Consider the following 22,155-nt stretch of genomic DNA (forward strand, 5'->3'; position numbering starts at 1 on the left):
CAGCAGTCAACTACAGTCGTGGCCAAAGGTTTTGAGAATGACACAAATATACATTTTCACAAAGCCTGCAGTTTGTATGATGGCAATTTGCATATAATCCAGAATGTTATGAAGAGTGATCAGATGAATTGCAATTAATTGCAAAGTCCCTCTTTGCCATGCAAATGAACTGAATCCTCAAAAACATTTCCACTGCATTTTAGCCCTGCCACTTCATGTCAGTAATTCTCTTGTTAACACAGGTGTGAGTGTTGACGAGGACAAGGCTGGAGATCACTGTCATGCTGATTGAGTTCGAATAACCGACTCGAAGCTTCAAAATGAGGGTGCTGCTTGGAATCATTGTTCTTCCTCTGTCAACCATGGTTACCTGCAAGGAAACACGTGCCGTTATCATTGCTTTGCACAAAAAGGGCTTCACAGGCAAGGATATTGCTGCCAGTAAGATTGAACCTAAATCAACCAAGACTTTTGGAGGATGGCCTGGTGTCAAGAAGGGCAGCAATGAAACCACTTCTCTCCAGGAAAAACATCAGGGACAGACTGATATTCTGCAAAATGTACAGGGATTGGACTGCTGAGGACTGGGGTAAAGTCATTTTCTCTGATGAACCCCCTTTCCGATTGTTTGGGGCATCTGTAAAAAAGCTTGTCCGGAGAAGACAAGGTGAGCGCTACCATCAGTCCTGTGTCATGCACAGTAAAGCATCCTGAGACCATTCATGTGTGGGGTTGCTTCTCAGCCAAGGGAGTGGGCTCATTCACAATTTTGCCTAAGAACACAGCCATGAATAAAGAATGGTACCAACACATCCTCCGAGAACAACTTCTCCCAACCATCCAGGAACAGTTTGGTGACGAACAATGCCTTTTCCAGCATGATGGAGCACCTTGCCATAAGGCAAAAGTGATAACTAAGTGGCTCGGGGAACAAAACATCGATACTTTGGATCCATGGCCAGGAAACTCCCCAGACCTTAATCCCATTGAGAACATGGTCAATCCTCAAAAGGCAGGTGGACAAACAAAACCCCACAAATTCTGACAAACTCCAAGCATTGATTATACAAAAATGGACTGCCTTCAGTCAGGATGTGGCCCAGAAGTTAATTGACAGCATGCCAGGACAGATTGCAGAGGTCTTGAAAAAGAAGGGTCAACACAGCAAATATTGACTCTTTGCATCAACTTCATGTAATTGTCAATAAAAGCCTTTGACACTTACGAAATGCTTGTAATTATACTTCAGTATTCCATAGTAACACCTATAGTAACATAGTAACACCTACCAAAAATATTTAAAGACACTGAAGCAGCAAACTTTGTGAAAATTAATATTTGTGTCATTCTCAAAAGTTTTGGCCACGACTCCACACTACATGGCCAAAATTTGTGGATTCGGCTATTTCAGCCACACTTTGCAACAGGTGTATAAAATCGAGCACACAGAAATGCAATCTCCGTAGACAAACATTCGTAGTAGAATGGTCTTACTGAAGAGCTCAGTGACTTTCAACATGGCACCATCATATGATGCCACCTTTCCAACCAGAACTGCCCCGGTCAACTGTAAGTGTGTTATCGTGAAATGGAAACGTCTAGGAGCAACAGCTGCTCAGCCGTGAAGTGGTAGGTCACACAAGCTCAAAGAACCGGACCGCCGAGTTCTGAAGCGTGTAGCACGTAAAAATCCAATGTCCTCGGTTGCAATACTAACTACGGAGTTCCAAACTGCCTCTGGTAGCAACATCAGCACAATAACTGTTTGTCAGGAATTTCTTGAAATGGGTTTCCTTGGCCAATCAGCCTAAGATCACCATGCGCAATGCCAAGCGTCGGCTGGAGTTGTGTAAAGTTTTCCGCCATTGGACTCTGGAGCAGTGGAAGCGCGTTCTCTGGAGTGATGAATCACTCTTCACCATCTGGCAGTCCGACGGACGAATCTGGGTTTGGCGGATGCCAGGAGAACGCTACCTGTCCCAATGCATAGTGCCAACTGTAAAGTTTGGTGGAGGAGGAATAGTTGTCTGGGGCTGTTTTTCATGGTTAGGCCCCTTAGTTCCGGTGGAGTGAAATCTTAACACTACAGCATACAATGACATTCTAGACGATTCTGTGCTTCCAGCTTTGTGGCAACAGTTTGGGGAAGGCCCTTTCCTGTTTCAGCATGACAATGCCCCCGTGCACAAAGCGAGGTCCATACAGAAATGGTTTGTTGAGATCGGTATGGAAGAACTTGACTGGCCTGCACAGAGCCCTGACCTCAACCCCATCGAACACCTTTGAGATGAATTGGAACGCAGAGTGCGAGCCAAGCCTAATCGCCCAACATCAGTGCCCGACCTCACTAATGCTCGTAGTTGAATGGACCAGTCCCCGCAGCAATGTTCCAACATCTAGTGGAAAGCCTTACCAGAAGAGTGGAGGCTGTTATAGCAGCAAAGGGGGGCACCAACTTTGAATTAATGCCCTTGATTTTGGAATGAGATGTTTGACGAGCATGTCAATATACTTTTGGCCATGTAGTGTAGCTAGCTAGTGTAGCTAGCTAACGAGTTAGCAACCACATGTTCTTACCTAACTGTCAACAGAGTAGCTATCAAGCAACAAAATATGCCAAATAAATATTAAAACCACTTGAGGGCAAGTAAATCAGATTTTATCATTCAGATACATGTCGCAGGAATCAGAGACACGAATCAGATTTGCATCCGACTTCGAACCACCTACGAAGGTGGTTTGAAATGTTCCTTGAAATATCCGATTCCATGTGCTTTTTAGCTGTTCAGACTGCAGGAAAAATAGATTAGAATCGGATATTCCCAAAAATTGGATTTGAACTTCCAATCTGAACAAGGCTTTAGTGCCTCTCACCTATTGGATTAAAGCTCCAAAAACCTTTGCCCTTCTCCACGCCTCTCCTCTTTTTAATGGCTCTGCTCAGTGTCTTTTACATCCGCAATTAACAATTAACAATTAACGCGGCCATAAAGGAACTCTGCGTCGGCCATCTCTAATTGCCGTCTGTGGAAAATGTTATGAGAAAGGTTCCTCTGAACCTTACTGAAACTTTGTTGGATGGTAGGAGAACGACTGGTCCCCTTGGGTGTCGTTGTCTCGTAGCAAGCGGCCTCAATCGCTCTCGTAAATATTTACTGTCATGGGATGGAGGGAGGGGAGTAACTTTCCTAATTTCCTGCCGTTTCACAACATTGCTTCTCTGCCTTCTAGTTCAGTGTCTCTCAAACTTCTCCTCTGGGACCAAATGTTTCACAGTTCTGTGGTAGCCCTGGAACAGCATCCCTAATTTAACTAGTCAATGGCTTTATAATGAGTTGACAAGTTGAATCAGGTTTGCTAGCTCTGGGAGAGATAAAATACGTAGAAGTACATGGAACAGCTGTCCTAGTTGAGTGGCTTTCTCTGGGTTGTTGTGAACGTCTTTGTCCTCCATGTTGTCCCACAGAGACCAGGCTCACGGTGCAGGACATTGAAGGAGCCCTGGTCAAGCAGCTGAAGGCAGCCAAGGAGACAGCCATTGTGGTGAAGAAGCCAGAGGAGGAGAATATTCGCTTCAACAACTATGGTAGGACACACCCAGGGGAGTGGCTTGCGTTGTTTACATGTAATAACAAACATGAAGCATGAGAGGACATGAAACGTTCTTAGGAAGGACGATGTAAGCGTGATTAGAAATGTTTTGGTTCTTGTATGTCAAAGTCCAAGACTGACACGCTCCTTGACATTTGCTCTCTCTCTCTGAATCTCCCTCTCTCCATCTGTCTACCAGGCCTGTTCTCCCGCCCCTACTTCACCACCACTACCACAGCTACCGCCACCACCCCCACTGCCAGCACCACCCTGCCGCCCCCCAACTCCCCTTTCATCACACGCCGTCCCCTGGGCACCACCCTGCCGCCCCCCAACTCCCCTTTCATCACACGCCATCCCCTGGGCACCACACGCCGTCCCTATACCAGCCGCCGGACCACCGCCGCCCCTTCTACCATGGCCCCCACTCCCACCACTACTATCACCCTCCTCCACAGGACCAGCCCTGTGCCCCACTACACCAAGGCCCAGCGGCCCTGCGACTCCCACCCCTGCCGCCACGGCGGCACCTGCGATGACGACGGCGCCGATTTCACCTGCATCTGCCCCGCAGGAAGAGGGGGCGCCGTCTGCGAGAAATGTGAGTGGAGCACCCTCGCCCTTCTCCTTGACCGACACACACAAGCAAACACAAACCCTAGGTTCCATCTCTGAACTTTGAAAGGGAGATGGAAATGATCACAATCCTAGAAGAGAACAGTAGGTTCCTATTTAAGTATTGATGTCCTGAAATGACAGTGCTGAACTGACCCCTACCTTGCATCAAAGACGATGCCCAAACCCATACAGCTTACCATCCAGTCTATTTAACTGAATAGATATCCAACCTCTATCAAAGTTGCTACAGCGCTAGGTAAAGAACCAACGAGGTTATCAACCACTGCCTACTCTACGAGTCAACACTAAAGTAAACTGATGTCAAATCAGTGTCTGCTGCGCCGAGCGCCAAAATCAAGTGTTGAGTGCTGTCAGAGCAATCTCAAGAGCTCTTTTCCCCTTAGTTTCTCACACTCGGTGGTTTCTGATCAGAAATTACCTCACGCAGCTGCGTCTTACAATAATTTACACTAATTGCTTTGATCGGGATTAACTGGTGGAAATGTGTGTTTGAGTCAGAGTGTGTGTGAGTGACAGCCCCATAGCCTCCCTCAAATCAAATTAAATCATTAGACAAGATGATTTCATCAGCCTACATTCTCCCAAGACAAAGGAAGGCGGACAGAGAAACAGACGGCTCAGGAGTTTGTTGAGTTTGGAGAACAAAGATGATAATATAATGTCTCCCTCCGGCATGCTGTGCCCTGTACCCTCTAGCACTGGCTGCCTATGTGGAGTGGACACGGTCAGTGAAAACAACAGACCTGCTCTTTGTCTACTATGATGAGAGAGTCCTGGGGGCTGGGATATCAAAGCAGAGGTTCTCTCACTGGATCGTGGACACTATTACGACAGCATACCTCTTGAAGGCCAGTGCTGGGATCTGTGGTGGCACATTCAACACGAGGTGTGGCTGCGTCCTGGGCTCTACTGAGAAGAGTGCCCCTCGCTGATATCTGTGCTGCGGCCAGCTGGGCTTCCTCTTGCACTTTTGCTAGGTACTATCGGGTAAATGTGGCATCTCCCTCTGCGGTTGGTTCAGCAGTCCTGGGCGTTGCCTCCCCTTCCGGGGACTGTGCCAGGACCTCCCTTCCACATTGACGGACCCTGCGTCTCGGTCCCGTGCTGGGACTTTGCCACTGACTGGCCAGGTCCCTCTAACATCGACTTATTTGGTACGGGTATACCAATATACTGGAGTGATCAGTGCTAGAGAACGCGTGTCGTGATCACGGGGTCTATATATAGGGGCGGACCCCAGCCGTGACACAGGAGTATATCTGTAAATCCTTACCTCGGATGTATCCCTCCGCCGTGGAGTGATACCAATATATTGAAGTGATCCATATACCTCACATAACCATGGTTACATACGTACACTTAGTTGTGTGTGTGTGCGCTCATGTGTGCATTCGTGTCAAAACTCCAAGTATAAAATCGAAAACACATCATCAAGCTGTCCTTTTCTACCTGACGAGACACACCAGCACAGGTAATCTCTTTTAACACATCTGTCTGTTGAGCTTACTGTATGACCTACCTAGCTAGGCTAGGCTATATTACCTTAACTAGGCTCTTGTCTCCAACTGTACGAACAACAATTTACAGACACACACAAACAATGACTACATCTCCTCTGCCCAGACTCGCATGCTCACAACCCCCATCCCTAGTGCCTGCATTATTGTTTGCCACTTGGCCTTAAATTATACCAATTAATTTTTCTTGTCACCGATGTTACTTCAATAATAAATCATTAGATTTTTCCATTGTGTCAATGATGGCGGATTGATTGACTTCCAAGTTTTTAGTATACGTTTTTTTCAAGATGAGTGATGAGAAGAGAATCGTCCAACCCATTGGGTATCTCACTACACCCCCATATGCTATATCTTGAAATATACAGACAGCGGATTAGAAGTAAGTTTACATTGTAATACTTCTGACAGCCCACTTTGTAGTTTCGCCCACAACCTCCGGACTTTATAGTATTCCCAGAAAGCATGGATTACGAAGTCGTTATTAGTTTTACATAGTTTGACATGACTCAAGAAGAACTAGAATGAGTGAATTTTAATACATTAGTTTATACTGGATTAAACGTACATGTTTGTTAACTGTAATTGCGTTAGTTATGGTCCTACTTCCCTTCCATGTTGTGCCAACATCAGTTCTTGGTTCAAACATTTTTTTCTAAGAGATTGTCAGTTGGATAGGCTCTTTGCAAGGTTATGTATATCTTAACTATCATATGGACATCCTTTTCTGACTCAAATACGATTCCCTCAAGGTTGCTCTGATGTACAAAATATTTTAACTCAACATTTTGTGATATATAACTTTTAAATTGCATGTATTTGAAACTATCTTTATTGGTCAGTTCAAAATTACTTTTTAATTCTGTTACGGAAATACATTTATTTCCTGTTACCAAGTTATTTACGGTTTCTATGCCTTTAGTGTTCCATGTGGACCAATTTATCTGTGAATTCTGAAAAGCTTTCCAAGGATTGTACCATAAGGTTGTGTTTTTAGAGAGTGATATTGGTTCTTGTAGAATACGTTTCATTTTCTTCCATATTGTTATAGTGTTCTTTACTATGAAGTTAATGTACTTAGCTTTGTCCTTTGAAAATAGACATGTAAAAAATATTCTGGGGATGAGCATATTCTCTGGATGAGCAAAGACGTGGGCACCGAGTTGATACAATTTCAAGTCTGGAAGGTTAAAACCACCTCAGACTTAGGAAGATGTGAAACTTTCCTTTTTATTTTATGAATTTTATTAGCTCAATTTTTTTTTTAAAGAATGTCATCAGTGGGATAATTGGTATCACCAAAAATAAATACCCCTCTCTTCTTCCCAGTGATCACATACTTCATCCCGTCATTCGGGGGTAAGTCCTATCTGGCCTTCGACACCATGCGGGCCTATCACACGGTCCGCATCGCCATGGAGTTCAGGGTGGCCGAGATGACGGGCATCCTGCTCTTCAACGGCCAGGACGGCAAGAAGGACTTCCTGTCTCTCACCCTGGTCAATGGCAAGGTGGAGCTCAAGTGAGTGCACGGGTGGAGGTGATAAAACAGGAAGTGACAAAACAGGAAGAGGTTCAGTTGTGTCAAAGGGCATTGTTAGCAAGCTGTAGATCATGGTGTCAAACATACGGCCCGTGGAGGTATCCAATACGGCCTGCGAGTGGTTTGAGTATGACATATACACTAATAATTACATATACACTACATGATCAAAAGTATGTGGACATTGTTGAACATCTAATTCCAAAATCATGGACATTCATATGGAGTTGGTCCCCCCTTTGCTGCTATAACAGCCTCCACTCTTCTGGGAAGGCTTTCCACTAGATGTTGGAACATTGTTGCAGGGACTTGCTTCCATTCAGCCACAAGAGCATTAGTGAGGTCAGGCACTGATGTTGGGCGATTTGGTCTGGCTCGCAGTTGACGTTCCCATTCTTCCCAAAGGTGTTCGATGGGTTTGAGGTCAGGGCTCTTGGCATTGCACATGGTGATCTTAGGCTTGTGTGGGGGTGCTCGGCCATGGAAACCCATTTCATGAAGCTCCCGACGAACAGTTATTGTGCTGACGTTGCTTCCAGAGGCAGGTTGGAACTCAGTAGTGAGTGTTGCAACTGAGGACAGACCATTTTTACGCGCTACGTGCTTCAGCACTCAGCGGTCCTGTTCTGTGAGCTTTTGTGGCTTACCACTTAGCGGCTGAGCCGTTGTTGCTCCTAGACGTTTCCACTTCACAATAACAGCACTTACAGTTGACCGGGGCAGCTCTTGCAGGGCAGAAAGTTGATGAACTGACAACCACATTGAAAGTCACGGAGCTCTTCAGGCCATTCTACTACCAATGTTTGTATATGAAGATTGCATGGCTGTGTGCTCGATTTTATACAGATGTCAGCAACGGGTGTGGCTGAAATAGCCGAATCCACTAATTTGAAGGGGTGTGCCAGTCCAGTTTCGGCCCACCTACTCATTCAAAGGATTTTCTTAATTTTCTACTATTTTACACATTGTATAATAATAGTGAAGACATAAAAATAATGAAATAACACATCTGGAATCATGTAGTAACCAAAAAAAGTTAAACAAATCAAAATATGTTTTAGATTTTAGATTCTTCAAAGTAGCCACCCTTTGCCTTGATGACAGCTTTGCACACTCTTGGCATTCTCTCAACCAGCTTCACCTGGAATGCTTTTCCAACAGTCTTGAAGGCGTTTCCACATATGCAAGCACTTTTTGGCTGCTTTTCCTTCACACTGCGGTCCAACTCATCCCAAACCATCTCAATTGGTTTGAGGTCGGGGGATTGTGGAGGCCAGGTCATCTGATGCAGCACTCCATCACTCTCCTTCTTGGTCAAATAGCCTTTACACAGCTTGGAGATGTGTTTTGGGGTCATTGTTCTGTTGAAAAACAAATGATAGTACCACTAAGCGCAAACCAGATGGGATGGCGTGTCGCTGCTGAATGCTGTGGTAGCCATACTGGTTAAGTGAATTCTAAATAAATCACAGACAGTGTCACCAGCAAAGCACCCCAACACCATTACACCTCCTCCTCCATGCTTCACGGTGGGAACCACACATGCGGAGATCATCCCTTCACCTACTATGCGTCTCACAAAGACACGGCGGTTGGAACCAAAAATCTCAAATTTGGACTCATCAGACCAAATTACAGATTTCCACCAGTCTAATGTTTATTGCTTGTGTTTCTTGGCCCAAGCAAGTCTCTTCTTATTATTGGTGTCCTTTAGGAGTGGTTTCTTTGCAGCAATTCGACCATGAAGGCCTGATTCATGCAGTCTCCTCTGAACAGTTGATGTTGAGATGTGTCTGTTGCTTGAACTCTGAAGCATTTATTTGGACTGCAATCTGAGGTGCGGTTAACTCTAATGAACTTAACCTCTGCAGCAGAGGTCACTCTGGGTCTTCCTTACCTGTGGCGGTCCTCATGAGAGCCAGTTTCATCATAGCGCTTGATGGTTTTTGCGACTGCACTTGAAGAAACTTTCAAAGTTCTTGACACTTTCTGGATTGACTGACCTTCATGTCTTAAAGTAATGATGGACTGTCATTTCCTGTTGCTTATTTGAGCTGTTCTTGCCGTAATATGGACTTGGTCTTTTACCAAATAGGGCTATCTTCTGTATACCACCCCTTCTTTGTCACAACACAAGTGATTGGCTCAAACACATTAAGAAGGAAAGAAATTCCACAAATTAACTTTTAACAAAGGCTCACCTGTTCATTGAGATGCATTCCAGGTGACCTCAGGGCGGCAGGGTAGCCTAGTAGTTAGACCGTTGGGCTAGTAACCGAAAGGTTGCATGTTCCCGAGCTGACAAGGTACAAATCTGTTATTCTGCCCCTGAACAAGGCAGTTCCATGTTACCATGTTCCTAGGCCGTCATTGAAAAAAAGAATTTGTTCTTAACCTGTCTAGGATCAGCGTGGCGCTAGCGGCACACCCCCCCCCCCCCCACTGAAAAACCAGTGCCGCGAAATTCAAAAAAAATATATTTTTTAAATATTTAACTTTCACACATTAAAGTCCAATACAGCTAATGAAAGACACAGATCTTGTGAATCCAGTCAACATTTCCGATTTTTAAAATGTTTTACAGGGAAGACACAATATGTAAAGATGTACATCTATTACCTAAAAACACATTAGCATAATCCACCATCTTTTATTTGTCCACCAACACCAGTAGCCATCACCAATTCGGCTAAACTAAGATATTTATAGCCCCTAACCAACAAAAAAACTCATTAGATGACAGTCTGATAACATATTTATGGTATGGGATAGGTTTTGTTAGAAAAAAGTGCATATTTCAGGTAGATGGCATAAGTTACAATTGCACCCACCGTCACAAATGGAATAGAAAAACTACTTAGAGCAACGTGTTTACCTACTTACTAATCATCAAACATTTCGTAAAAATACACAGCATACACGAATCGAAAGACACAGATCCTGTGAATACAGACAATATTTCAGATTTTCTAAGTGTCTTACAGCGAAAACACAATAAATCGTTATATTAGCATACCACATATGCAAACGTTACCAGAGCATTGATTCTAGCCAAAGAGAGCGATAACGTAAACATCGCCAAAATATATTAATTTTTTCACTAACCTTCTCAGAATTCTTCCGATGACACTCCTGTAACATCATATTACACATTCCATATAGAGTTTGATCGCAAATGTTTATATTTAGCCACCAAAATCATGGTTAGACAATGTGAAATGTAGACAAGCTGGTAAAGAAAAAGTCCTTGCGCCACTTAGACAGTGATCTACTCTTATACATAAATACTCATAAACGTGACTAAAAAATATAGGGTGGACAGGGATTGATAGACAATTTAATTCTTAATACAATTGCGGAATAACATTTTTTAATTTATCCTTACTTTTCAATACAGTTTGCGCCTAGCGAAGCTACGTCATAAAACATGGCGTCCTAAGCCACTAAAATGTTTCGACAGAAACACGATTTATCATAATAAAAATGTCCTACCTTGAGCTGTTCTTCCATCAGTATCTTGGGCAAAGGATCCTTTCTTGGGAGAAATCGTCTTTTGGTGGAAAGCTGTCCTCTTGCCATGTGGAAATGTCAACTGCGTTCGGGATGAACTGAAAAGCGTGCCCAACTTTTCACATCGTTGCAAAAATAAATGTCCCAAAATCGCACTAAACGGATATAAATTGCTATAAAACGCTTTAAATTAACTACCTTATGATGTTTTTAACTCCTATAACGAGTGAAAAGATGACCGGAGAAATATAACAGGCTAAACTAACGCTTGGAACAGGAGCGGGTCGGTGTCCAGCACGCGCGTTACGCACCAAGGAAAGACTTGCTAGCTACAGGGTTTTTTGATTTATAGGGCCTGTGAACGCGCAATCGACCCCATTGGAATCGTCATCACGTAAAGGCATCCAGGGGAAGACGTAAGAAGTGTCCGTATAGTCATAGCAATATCAGTGCCGTTTTAACTGACTTCAGAACAGTGGCCAACATTTCTGAAATCTGAATCCATGTCAGGGAAATTGCTGTAGAATGGGCTCTGTTCCACTTAGAGACAAAATTTCAACTCCTATAGAAACTATAGACTGTTTTCTATCCAATAATAATAATAATATGCATATTGTACGATCAAGGATTTTGTGGGAAGCTGTTTCAAAAATTAGCCAAATTAGCATAAATAGTCTAAACAGCGCCCCCATCCCCAACAGGTTAACTGACTTGCCTAGTTAAATAAAGGTAAGTTAAATAAAAATGAAGCTGAGAGAATACCAAGAGTGTGCAAAGCTGTCATCAAGGGGGAAGAGTAGCTACTTTAAAGTATCTCAAATCTAAAATACATTTTGTTTTGTTTAACACTTTTTTGGTTACTACATGATTCCATATGTGTTATTTTATAGTTTTGATTTCTTCACTATTATTCTACAATGTAGAAAATATTAAAAATAAAGAAAAACCCAGGAATGAGTAAGTGTGTTCTAAAACGTTTGACTGGTACTGTGTATATATATATATATATAAACTCAATATACTTTAAAATGACTCAAATCATATTGAAACTGTGTAGAAAATATTATTGACCTACATTCTAACAGTAGCTCTATAAAAATCACATTAGAGTTGAGGGCAATTGATTATGAGAAATATAATACCATCAATTCTCAACCAAGATTTCCTTAGGTACATGTAGGGCAGTTAATCAGGAGTAGCTGGTGCACCATAGACCTCTAAACTGCTTCCTTAAAAAAAATGTATATACTGAAAAACAAATGCAGTATGGGCCAGTTTCCTGTATCCAGATTAAGCCTATTCCTGGATTAAAAAATCTTCTTTCAATGCAGATACTCCATTGAACATATTATATAAAGATGATGGTTTGCTTCCCACCCCTAGGTTCAACACCGGCTCGGGCACAGGCACACTGGTCAGTAAAGTCCAGGTGAAGCAGGGTCGCTGGTACCAGCTGGTGGTGACGAGGAACCGGCGCAACGCCGTGCTGAGCGTGGATGACGAGCTCCACATCGAGGGCGCCAGCCCCCCCGGCACCGACGGCCTCAACCTGGACACACACCTCTTCATCGGAGGGGTGCCCGAGGACATGATGACAGAGTAAGGCCTCACATGAAGATGGCATTAGTATGGTTGTATATTAGCAATATATAATTAGTCATGTATTAGTGTATGTAGAGAAAAGGAGATTGATGGGGGAAGGAGTTGTTGAGTTCTATAAAAACAGTACGGAACTCTCTGGTACCATATTGGTTTATTGAGACGCATATACAGTGAGCATTAGCAGAGCTGCAGGTATTGCTTTTTTCATATTATTTGTTTGTTTTTTCTGTCCAGCACCTGTGTTTTATTTTTCCTATTTATCACTAAGTTGATTTGAAAACTATTGAATGGCTGATGGTATATTATCATTCACTCTCTTGCTTTCAACCCCTCTCTCTCTCTCCCTCTTCTCTCTCTCTCCCTCTCCCCCTCCCACTCTCTCCATCCCCTTCTCTCTTAGTGTGAAGGAGAGGACCTCCACCGGTACAGGTCTTGTTGGCTGTGTTCGCACGCTGGACGTCAACAACCTGGTGTACAACCTGCAGGAGAAGGGTGGCAACGTGCTCTACGGCACCGGCGTAGGCGAGTGCGGCAACAACCCGTGCCAGCCTAACCCCTGTAAGAACAGTGCCTCCTGCCAGGTCAAGGAGGCTGAGATGTTCCACTGCAAGTGCATCAACAGCTACTCCGGTCAGCCAAACACTTTTTCTTTCTAACAACAGGGTCATAGTCATTAGGCACCAAACAGCTGAAAGTGGTCCGCAACATCAAGGGACTACCTGGACTTGTCCATTGAGAAACACCATTGCAACACATTTCAAAATGTTTTTTTGTTGCATGCCCTAATGAACATGACCCAGACCTCAGTTCTTGGCACCGTAGATTTGGGTTCACAAATAGTATTTGTTTTTGTTTATTTGAATAATTAAACTGCACTTGATTGAGCTTGCCTGGCACAATTAAACCCACAGTAGAAGTCTTCATGGATCCACCTGTACCTGAATACCCGAGACCAGGTCCGGGACCCGAGCAAGTCCGGATACAGAACTCTAAATAATGTCACAGGTCTGGGTCGGATCTGATATAATTTGTCACGGGTCTTGGCTATATGTAATTGTAACTGACTTGTTTGGAAGGACCCGTACAGATCTGAACGTGACTGCTGCAGTAGAGAGAGAGAAATATATTCTTATTTATGTTGCTGCTCTTGCTTTTCACTTGTGTGGACCTTGGCGTGTGTAGCTTGTGGTTGGCCTGTCAATGCTGCAGTAGGCTACAGACATAGAGCCTCTCTCCATGTGTGGCAAAAGTTAGGAGCTATCTAATTTAAAGTTAAAGGAGAGGGATAGGCTTCAACGACCAAGAGGCAACAGGAAGGCTGCAACTTAACATTCTGAATTGGAGTTGTTGTTATTTGTAACTCTAGGATGAGAAAGCGCATGCACTGCAAACCTCAGTTAGCCTAGCTAGCTAACATTAGCTCTCTTAATTAGCTTCTCCCGGTTTGATGCAGTCAAGACGGGTACCACGTGCTCATATTTGATGATAAATAGCCTAGCTATGGCAGCTATTAGTCTACTATAGCGCGAGTCGGCTTGGTTGGTTGCTGTCTCTCACCCCTCCCTCCCTCCTCACCTTGTCACAGTGTGGCCCCTCTCTTCCTCTTGCACTTTATCAGCTCCGGTTAATAAAGGAACTTATAGAAATACTAATTTGCTGCTTCGTCCCACTCGGATCGGATCTGGACCAACCTGTACGGAAAGGTTCTAGTTGTCTTCGGGTCTGTTCGAAACGGGTCTCTAGATTACATTGTTTATTTATGCATATCGGGTCTGGGTGGGAAAGCCCCAGGTCCATTTCGGAACGGCTCCAACTTTTTGGACCCGTGATTACCTCTACCCCACCGTGCACTCCTCATTGGGCTCAATCAGCTGCTCAAAAGTATTTGAAAGCAAGCCAATACTATTTGAATCAATGTCTGAGGAATATACCGCAGTCAGGATTTAGCCATTTGAAAAGCTCGCAGCACGTTGCCTCTGTCTTGCTTAAGACTTGTCTGGGATTAGGTGTAGTGCAGTAAAAGAACCCACTGAAGACTATAACCAAATGCTCCCCATCGCCTGGCCTTTACACACCTCTCCTCCTTTACAGTGGTCACAGTCCAAGTGCAGTGTCAGGGGCAGAGTGAGTGTTATTTAAGATACACCTCAAAGAGGTAGGGCTTCAGATGTTTTCGTAAGATGGGCAGGGACTCCGCTGTCCTGACTTTGGAGGGAAGCTGGTTCCGCCATTGGGGTCCAGGACTGAGAAGAGCTTTGGGGGGTGGGAGGGCCAAGAGACCAGAAGTGGCAGAATGCAGTGCTCGGGTTGGGATGTAGGGTTTTAGCATAACCTAATGCACGAAGGGGCAGTTCCCCTTGCTGCTCCATAGACAAGCACCAGGGTCTTGAAGATGATGCGAGCTTCGACTGGAAGCCAGTGGAGTGTGCAGAGGAGCGGTGTGACATGGGAGAACTTAGGAAGGTTGAACACAAGCCCAGCCAACAGAGAGTTGCATTAGTCTAGACAGGAGATGACAAGTGCCTGGATTCGGACCTGCACCACTACCTGTGTGAGGAAGGGTTGTACTCTTCAAAGCAGTGACTGCATGAGCAAGTCACTGCTTTGATGTTTGCAGAGAACGACAGTGTCTTGTCCAGGGCCAGGCCAAGGTTCTTTGCACTCTGGGAGGGGGGCACCATGGAGTTGTCAACCATGTTCGAGATGTCTTGGAGCGGGCAGGCCTTCCCCGGGAGGATGAGTAGCTCCGTTTTGTCGAGGTTGAGCTTGAGATGGTGGGCCGATATCCAAGCTGAGATGTCTGCCAGGCATGCAGAGATGCGTGTCGCCACCTGTGCGTCAGAAGGGTGGATGGAGAAGAGTAGTTGAGTGGCATCCGCATAGCAATGGTAGAAGACACAATGTGAAGATATGACAGAGCCAAGTGACTTGGTGTAAAGAGAAAAGAGGAGAGGTCTTAGAACCGAGCCCTGGGGGACACCAGCAGTGAGAGCACGTGGTGCAGACACAGTCGACCTGTCAGGTAGGATGCTATCCAAGGGTTTGCAGATCCTGAGACACCCAACCCTGAGAAGGTGACGAGGAGGATCTGATGGTTCGCAGTGTTGAAGGCAGAGGATGAAAACAGAGGAGAGCGAGTCCGCTTTAGCAGAGCGGAGAGCGTCTGTGACACAGAGGAGAGCGGTCTCAGTTGAATGAGCCGCCTTGAAGCCTGGCTGGTTAGGGTCAAGAAGATAGTTCTGAGAGAGATAACGAGAGAGTTGGTCAGAGACAAGAGGGAGATGGAGTACGAGGGAGGGAGAGAGACGAGAGAAAGAGTGTGTGTGTGTGTGTGCGTGCGAGAGAGAGTGAGTAACAGGAGAAATTGATGAGAAAGAGTGTAATAGAACTCAGCGGGTTAATTACAGCATTCTCCTCGCCTCAGGTAGCTCTGGCTACTTAAATAATGACGGCTGAATTTGGATGCGTCCCTGTTAGCGTAGGGCAAAGCCAATTTAGCCATCCGGGAGACATTTCAGCCACCTCTACCAGGAACCGTCTCCATACCCATGACTGCAAAACAGCAAGACAGGGTGCCTGGGTCTTTCCTTAATCTTTCTAAATCCTATTAGAGAAGGACCTCTATTACTGAGGAAATCATGGAATGAAGGGAAAATGGTCTGAAAGGCCTAGGTTGTATTAATTAGGGCATACCGTAGCAAAACGGTTTGCAATAGAAAATGAAAAAGTTTCTTAGAGTACAACTTAATTGTCCATATGTTAGAGAAAACAGCAGTAATTTGTCTTCTGTCCCGTTCTTGTCTTATTGAACAAGTTCAGGTAGTCCCTCCCTTTTTGTCATTCATTTCCCTTTTTGGTGCCTAATGAATACAACCCTGGTTTTTATAAGAGAAGATGGTTTAAAGATTCTGTGGTTTGAGTTCTAACTTGGGGTTGTTGTTTTTTTGTTGGTGATGGTGAAATATAGGTCCGACGTGCGCCGACACCCACAATCCATGCGAACCTAACAGATGCCACCCATCGTCCCAGTGTCAGGTGCAACCAGAGGGAGGGTATAAGTGTGAGTGTCCCATGGGCCGCGAGGGACGCCATTGCGAGCAAGGTACTGGCACCTCTTTGTAAAGAATTTAAATCCCCACTGCTTAACTTTTTGTGTCTGTGTTTGAGAGAGAGTGAGCATGTATCTGAGATATAAACTCAGCAAAAAAAGAAACGTCCTCTCACTGTCAATTGCGTTTATTTTCAGCAAACTTAACATGTGTAAATATTTGTATGAACATGACAAGATCCAACAACTGAGACATAAACTGAACAAGTTCCACAGACATGTGACTAACAGAAATTGAATAATGTGTCCCTGAACAAAGGGGGGGGTGTCAAAATCAAAAGTAACAGTCAGTATCTGGTGTGGCCACCAGCTGCATTAAGTACTGCAGTGCATCTCCTCCTCATGGACTCCACCAGATTTGTCAGTTCTTGCTGTGAGATGTTACCCCACTCTTCCACCAAGGAACCTGCACGTTCTCAGACATTTATGGGGGGAATGGCCCTAGCCCTCACCCTCCAATCCAACAGGTCCCAGACATGCTCAATGGGATTGAGAATTATTTTATTTTTTTCACCTTTATTTAACCAGGTAGGGCAGTTGAAAACAAGTTCTCATCTACAACTGCGACCTGGCCAAGATAAAGCAAAGCAGTGCGACACAAACAACAACACAGAGTTACACATGGAATAAACAAATGTACAGTCAATAACACAATAGAAAAAATGTATATACAGTGTGTGCAAATGAGGTAAGATTAGGGAGGTAAGTCAATAAAAAGGCCGTAGTGGCGAAGTAATTACAATTTAGCAATTAAACACTGGAGTGATAGATGTGCAGAAGATGAATGTGCAAGTAGAGATACTGGGGTGCAAAGGAGCAAAAAAAATGATTTAGCTGGATGGGCTATTTACAGATGCGCTATGTACAGGTGCAATGATCTGTGAGCTGCTCTGACAGCTGATGCTTCAAGTTAGTAAGGGAGATATGAGTCTCCAGCTTCAGTGATTTTGCAATTCGTTCCAGTCATTGGCAGCAGAGAACTGGAAGGAAAGGCGACCAAAGGAGGAATTGGCTTTGGGGGTGACCAGTGAAATATACCTCCTGGAGCGCGTGCTACGGGTGGGTAGCATGATGACCAGTGAGCTGAGATAAGGTGGGGCTTTACCTAGCAAAGACTTATAGATGACCTGGAGCCAGTGGGTTTGGCGACGAATATGAAGCGAGGGCCAGCCAATGAGAGCATACAGGTCGCAGTGGTAGGTAGTATATGGGGCTTTGGTGACAAAAACGGATCCGGGCTCTTTGCTGGCTATGGCAGAACACTGTCGTTCCTGTCTTGCAGGAAATCACGCACAGAACGAGCAGTATGGCTGGTGTCATTGCCATGCTGGAGGGTCATGTCAGGATGAGCCTGCAGGAAGGGTACCACATGAGGGAGGAGGATGACTTCCCTGTAACGCACAGTGTTGAGATTGCCTGCAATGACAACAAGCTCAGTCCGGTGATGCTGTGACACACCGCCCCAGACCATGACTGACCCTCCACGTCCAAATCGATCCCGCTCCAGTGTACAGGCCTCGGAGTAAGCTCATTCCTTCGACAATAAATGCGAATCCGACAAACACCCCTGGTGAGACTAAACCACGACTCGTCAGTGAAGAGCACTTTTTGTCAGTCCTGTCTGGTCCAGCGACGGTGGGTTTGTGCCCATAGGCGACGTTGTTGCCGGTGACGCTTGGTGAGGACCTGCCTTACAACAGGCCTACAAGCCCTCAGTCCAGCCTCTCTCAGCTTATTGCGGACAGTCAGCACTGATGGAGGGATTGTGCGTTCCTGGTGTAGCTTGGGCAGTTGTTGTTGCCATTCTGTACCTGTCCTGGAGGTGTGATGTTCGGATGTACCGATCCTGTGCAGGTGTTGTTCCAGATGGTCTGCCACTGCGAGGACGATCAGCTGTCCGTCCTGTCTCCCTGTAGCGCTCTCTTAGGCGTCTTACAGTACGGACATTGCAATTTATTGCCCTGGCCACATCTGCAGTCCTCGTGCCTCCTTGCAGCATGCCTAAGGCACGTTCACGCAGATGAGCAGGGACCCTGGGTATCTTTCTTTTTTGGTGTTTTTCAGAGTCAGTAGAAAGGCCTCTTTAGTGTCCTAAGTTTTCATAACTGTGACCTTAATTGCCTACCTTCTGTAAGCTGTTAGTGTCTTAACGACCGTTCCACAGGTGCATGTTCATTAATTGTTTATGGTTCATTGAACAAGCATGGGAAACAGTGTTTAAACCCTTTTCAATGAAGATCTGTGAAGTTATTTGGATTTTTAGGAATTATCTTTGAAGGACATAGTCCTGAAAAAGGGGCGTTTTTTTTTTTGCTGAGTTTATAAAGCATGTCAGTACAGTATGTACATCAGTCTGTGTTTGACTTCAGTATTTATATGTCGTATCATCGCTACTTAAACTACAAACATTTGATTTAAAAAATAAAACGCCAAGCTTATCATCGTACCTCAATGGTCCAGTCAGGATTCAGTGTGGAAGATCTCCCACATTTTAAATGTTCCCTCTTTCCCCTTCCACTATTTTCTCCTCCGTGTCGTGCTGCTCCATTTTTCCATCTTGATTCGGGAGAGAGATTAAATGCAGAGAGACGGGCCGTGCCTCCAGGGTGTCTGGCGCACAGCGGAGCCCTGCGATTGGCCTATCAGGCTGTTAGCGCATCGGCTTCGTTTGTTACAGATCCTTTCCGTAGCCATTCTCCGTCTCTCACCTGCTCCCCTTTCCACAGGTGTTGTGTTCAAACGCTTTCGCCTCCACTTAGCTCCTAGGGGAAGTAGCATGGGCCACGGCTGGAGAGGAGACCCTAATGTACCGGAGCTGCGTTTGAAGTTTATCATTAGCTCTTTTGTAGATGTGTTTGCAACTGGTTTTCATTCACTTTTTTCCTCCACCACCTCTCATTGAAATTCTCATGGATGTTTTCAGAATATAAAGGCTTGAGAATATTTGACTCAATGTATAACAATGAAGGTTGGTGTTCAAAAGTAAAAAAAACAAACATTGATTAGTACGTAGGCACACAGGCAAAGACAAACGTGCACAGTCTCGTTAATCCACTCGCACACGCGCGCTTTCCTAACCTGACCGGGTCGACTAACACCTGAGGAGAACCGCCTCTCGCCTCACCGTAAGTCCCAGTTAGCAGGTGATTTAAAATCAATTGGGGTGAACTGAAAATCATTGTGAGGGAAAGAGCATCTCACACTCTGAGGGCTTCAATTAAATCAATGAGATGACTATTGACATCAATCCTCCCATGATGATTAATGAAGAAGTCACTCAGCCGGAGTGTCTGGCCGACACAGGATCTGGATCACGTAACAGAACCATCATTCAGCTTAAGGGCTGTACTGGGAACATTTAAAGACAGGATCTCTCAGATAAAAATACATCATTCAGTGGCGTATGCTTTAAAGTCTGTACTGGGAACAGTTAAGGCAGGATCTCTCAGATCAGATAAGAAGACCTCATTCAGCTTGTGTATGCTTTAAAGTCTGTACTGGGAACAGTTAAAGACAGATGGTGTCGCCAACCGCCTACTCGAAGGAAGCCCTTGGTAGACATAGTTATACTCACTAATACTAAGTACAAGAGCGTTTTTCCCTAGTACTTGGCTGCTGTCCCCAATGCAACTACACTTCGCTGGAACTCGTGTGAGATTTTAGATTCCAACTGTCCATCTCCCTTTACCTTGTCACTCACTTATCTGAGTCCCTGTACCTTACGGCAGAAACATAGCCAGTCCTTTTAAACCACAAGTGCAATTCTCCGCTCAAATTTGCTTGTGACAAGTTGTGTGTGTGTGTGCATTCAGCTAAAGAAACCGAAATGTTCTCCTGGTCCACTGGGTGAGTTCCGAGGTTGCTCTTTCCTTTCCTTATTATGACAGCTGCTTTGACGGCACACTTCCTTGTTTTGTCTGCAGCAGTGCTCCTATTGTCCTCTCCGTCATTAGCCGTTTCCTACACAACGGCTAATTAGCTTTCTCATCTCCGTCTGCCTCCCCTCCCCGACTCAGTTAGCTAATCCCGACTAATTAGCAAAGAAAAGAGCCTCGCAGCCCCAAACTGTGTGTGTGTGTCTGTGTGGGTGGGTGAAGACTAGGCCACCATTGTTAGAACAAAATGGACCGCCTGGGTGGGTAGCACTGACTTCAGCCAATGTGCCCCTGACAGACTGCATAAGCCTTCTTACTGTCATAAGCATGCACAGTGCGATATCGTAAGGATGACATAATGCCTGTTGTAATGCATTCCATTTGCGTTTCATCTTCAGTGTCGGACAAGAAAGGGGCCTACATGCCGTCCTTTAGTGGCGACTCTTACCTGAAGCTGAAGGGATTGCACACCTACGGTCACGCTCTCCAGTAAGTCAAATGCAAATTCCACTACACACAGACATGCAGACACACACGTATACTCACACACGACACCATGTGTGTCCACGAAGACACCGGCACTGATATTTGAGTGTATTCCGGTGCTGTATCGTAAAGGTATATTGATCTCCAGGAGTAGGTACACAGGAGCTGTGACTTGCTGTGATGGCAGATAGATACTTAAGCTGTGCCTCCAGCAGGACAGTCTGGTGATGAATTGGATATCGTTAAATCGAACGGAACAGATAATTGTCCTCCTGCTTAGAAATACTATTCCATAGAAATATCATGAATGAAATGTTTATGTTGTCCTCGATGGTGGGAATTATTTTCAGTCTTGTGTAGGTTACACGAAAGATCACACAAGTACAGCTATCGTCACATGCAACATTGTTACATGATGTAAAGACCAGATGGACATAACAGTTGACAGACAGGCATGGTAGACAAGTGTTTAAGGGATAGGTGTCCCGTCAACGGGACAGTTGTAAATCACGCAGCGCCTTGGCTCACGATTGCGGATTTTAGAGAAACAAATGTCGGTACGTATAAGTGTGTTATATCGGCTGAAAGCTTACTTTAAAAAATATATAACTGTCCAATTTACAGTAGCTATTACTGCGAAAAAAATGCAATGCTATTGCTTGAGGAGAGTTCCTAACAACAATATACTTTTTTCACCGCGATAGGTTTGATAAATTCACCTCTGAAGGTGAAATGTGTACTTACATTCTGAAATCTTTGATTTATCATCCAAAGGGTCCCAGAGATAACATGAAGTGTCGTTTTGTTAGATAAAATCCTGTTTCATATCCTAAAAAGGTCCATATAGCACGCATGATCCATTTTGTATTTTCACTTGTTCAATTTGCAAAGAAAGGAATCTGTGAAAATCTCATCTTTAATGTTATTTCAACCAGTCAAATCACGTTTGTATGTATTCCTCGGAGATCCTAGAATGTATCCAGACTTCAATATCATTAGGGGTGTAGTATATCCTATAGGATACCATATTTGGTCAGAGAGCGACGCTAACTTTGTCAAATAAGCACCAATCAGGGTCAAACAAAGCTAGCTAGATGGCCAATGAGCTCGAATTTACGGGAGTATCCGGAAACCCTGTATCTGTCGTAAAATGTAGCTACTGACTTTGTACGACAGCATTCCTTTTCATTTTGCATAAAAATTACAAGAATATTCAGAGTTATGAAGTTATGAAAACTGATTGTTTTGCAAATGTTGAACATAATATGGCTACTAATACTGGAA

General features: G+C 44.6%; 1 protein-coding gene across 5 annotated transcripts in view; it reads left to right on the forward strand.

Annotated features, from left to right (window-relative positions):
* The window catches only part of LOC129860448 (agrin-like), a 368,127-nt gene that overhangs the window by 307,384 nt on the left and 38,588 nt on the right, over positions 1–22,155 (forward strand). For all 5 annotated transcript variants that reach the window (XM_055930837.1, XM_055930838.1, XM_055930840.1 and 2 more), the window contains 7 exons: positions 3,467–3,586; positions 3,791–4,192; positions 7,077–7,269; positions 12,184–12,399; positions 12,803–13,032; positions 16,370–16,504; positions 20,784–20,874. In XM_055930837.1, coding sequence (XP_055786812.1) covers positions 3,467–3,586; positions 3,791–4,192; positions 7,077–7,269; positions 12,184–12,399; positions 12,803–13,032; positions 16,370–16,504; positions 20,784–20,874 — 1,387 coding nt within the window. The remainder of the gene's footprint in view (positions 1–3,466; positions 3,587–3,790; positions 4,193–7,076; positions 7,270–12,183; positions 12,400–12,802; positions 13,033–16,369; positions 16,505–20,783; positions 20,875–22,155) is intronic.

The sequence above is a fragment of the Salvelinus fontinalis genome, chromosome 8 (assembly GCF_029448725.1).
Source record: "Salvelinus fontinalis isolate EN_2023a chromosome 8, ASM2944872v1, whole genome shotgun sequence".
Taxonomy (NCBI): Eukaryota; Metazoa; Chordata; class Actinopteri; order Salmoniformes; family Salmonidae; genus Salvelinus; species Salvelinus fontinalis.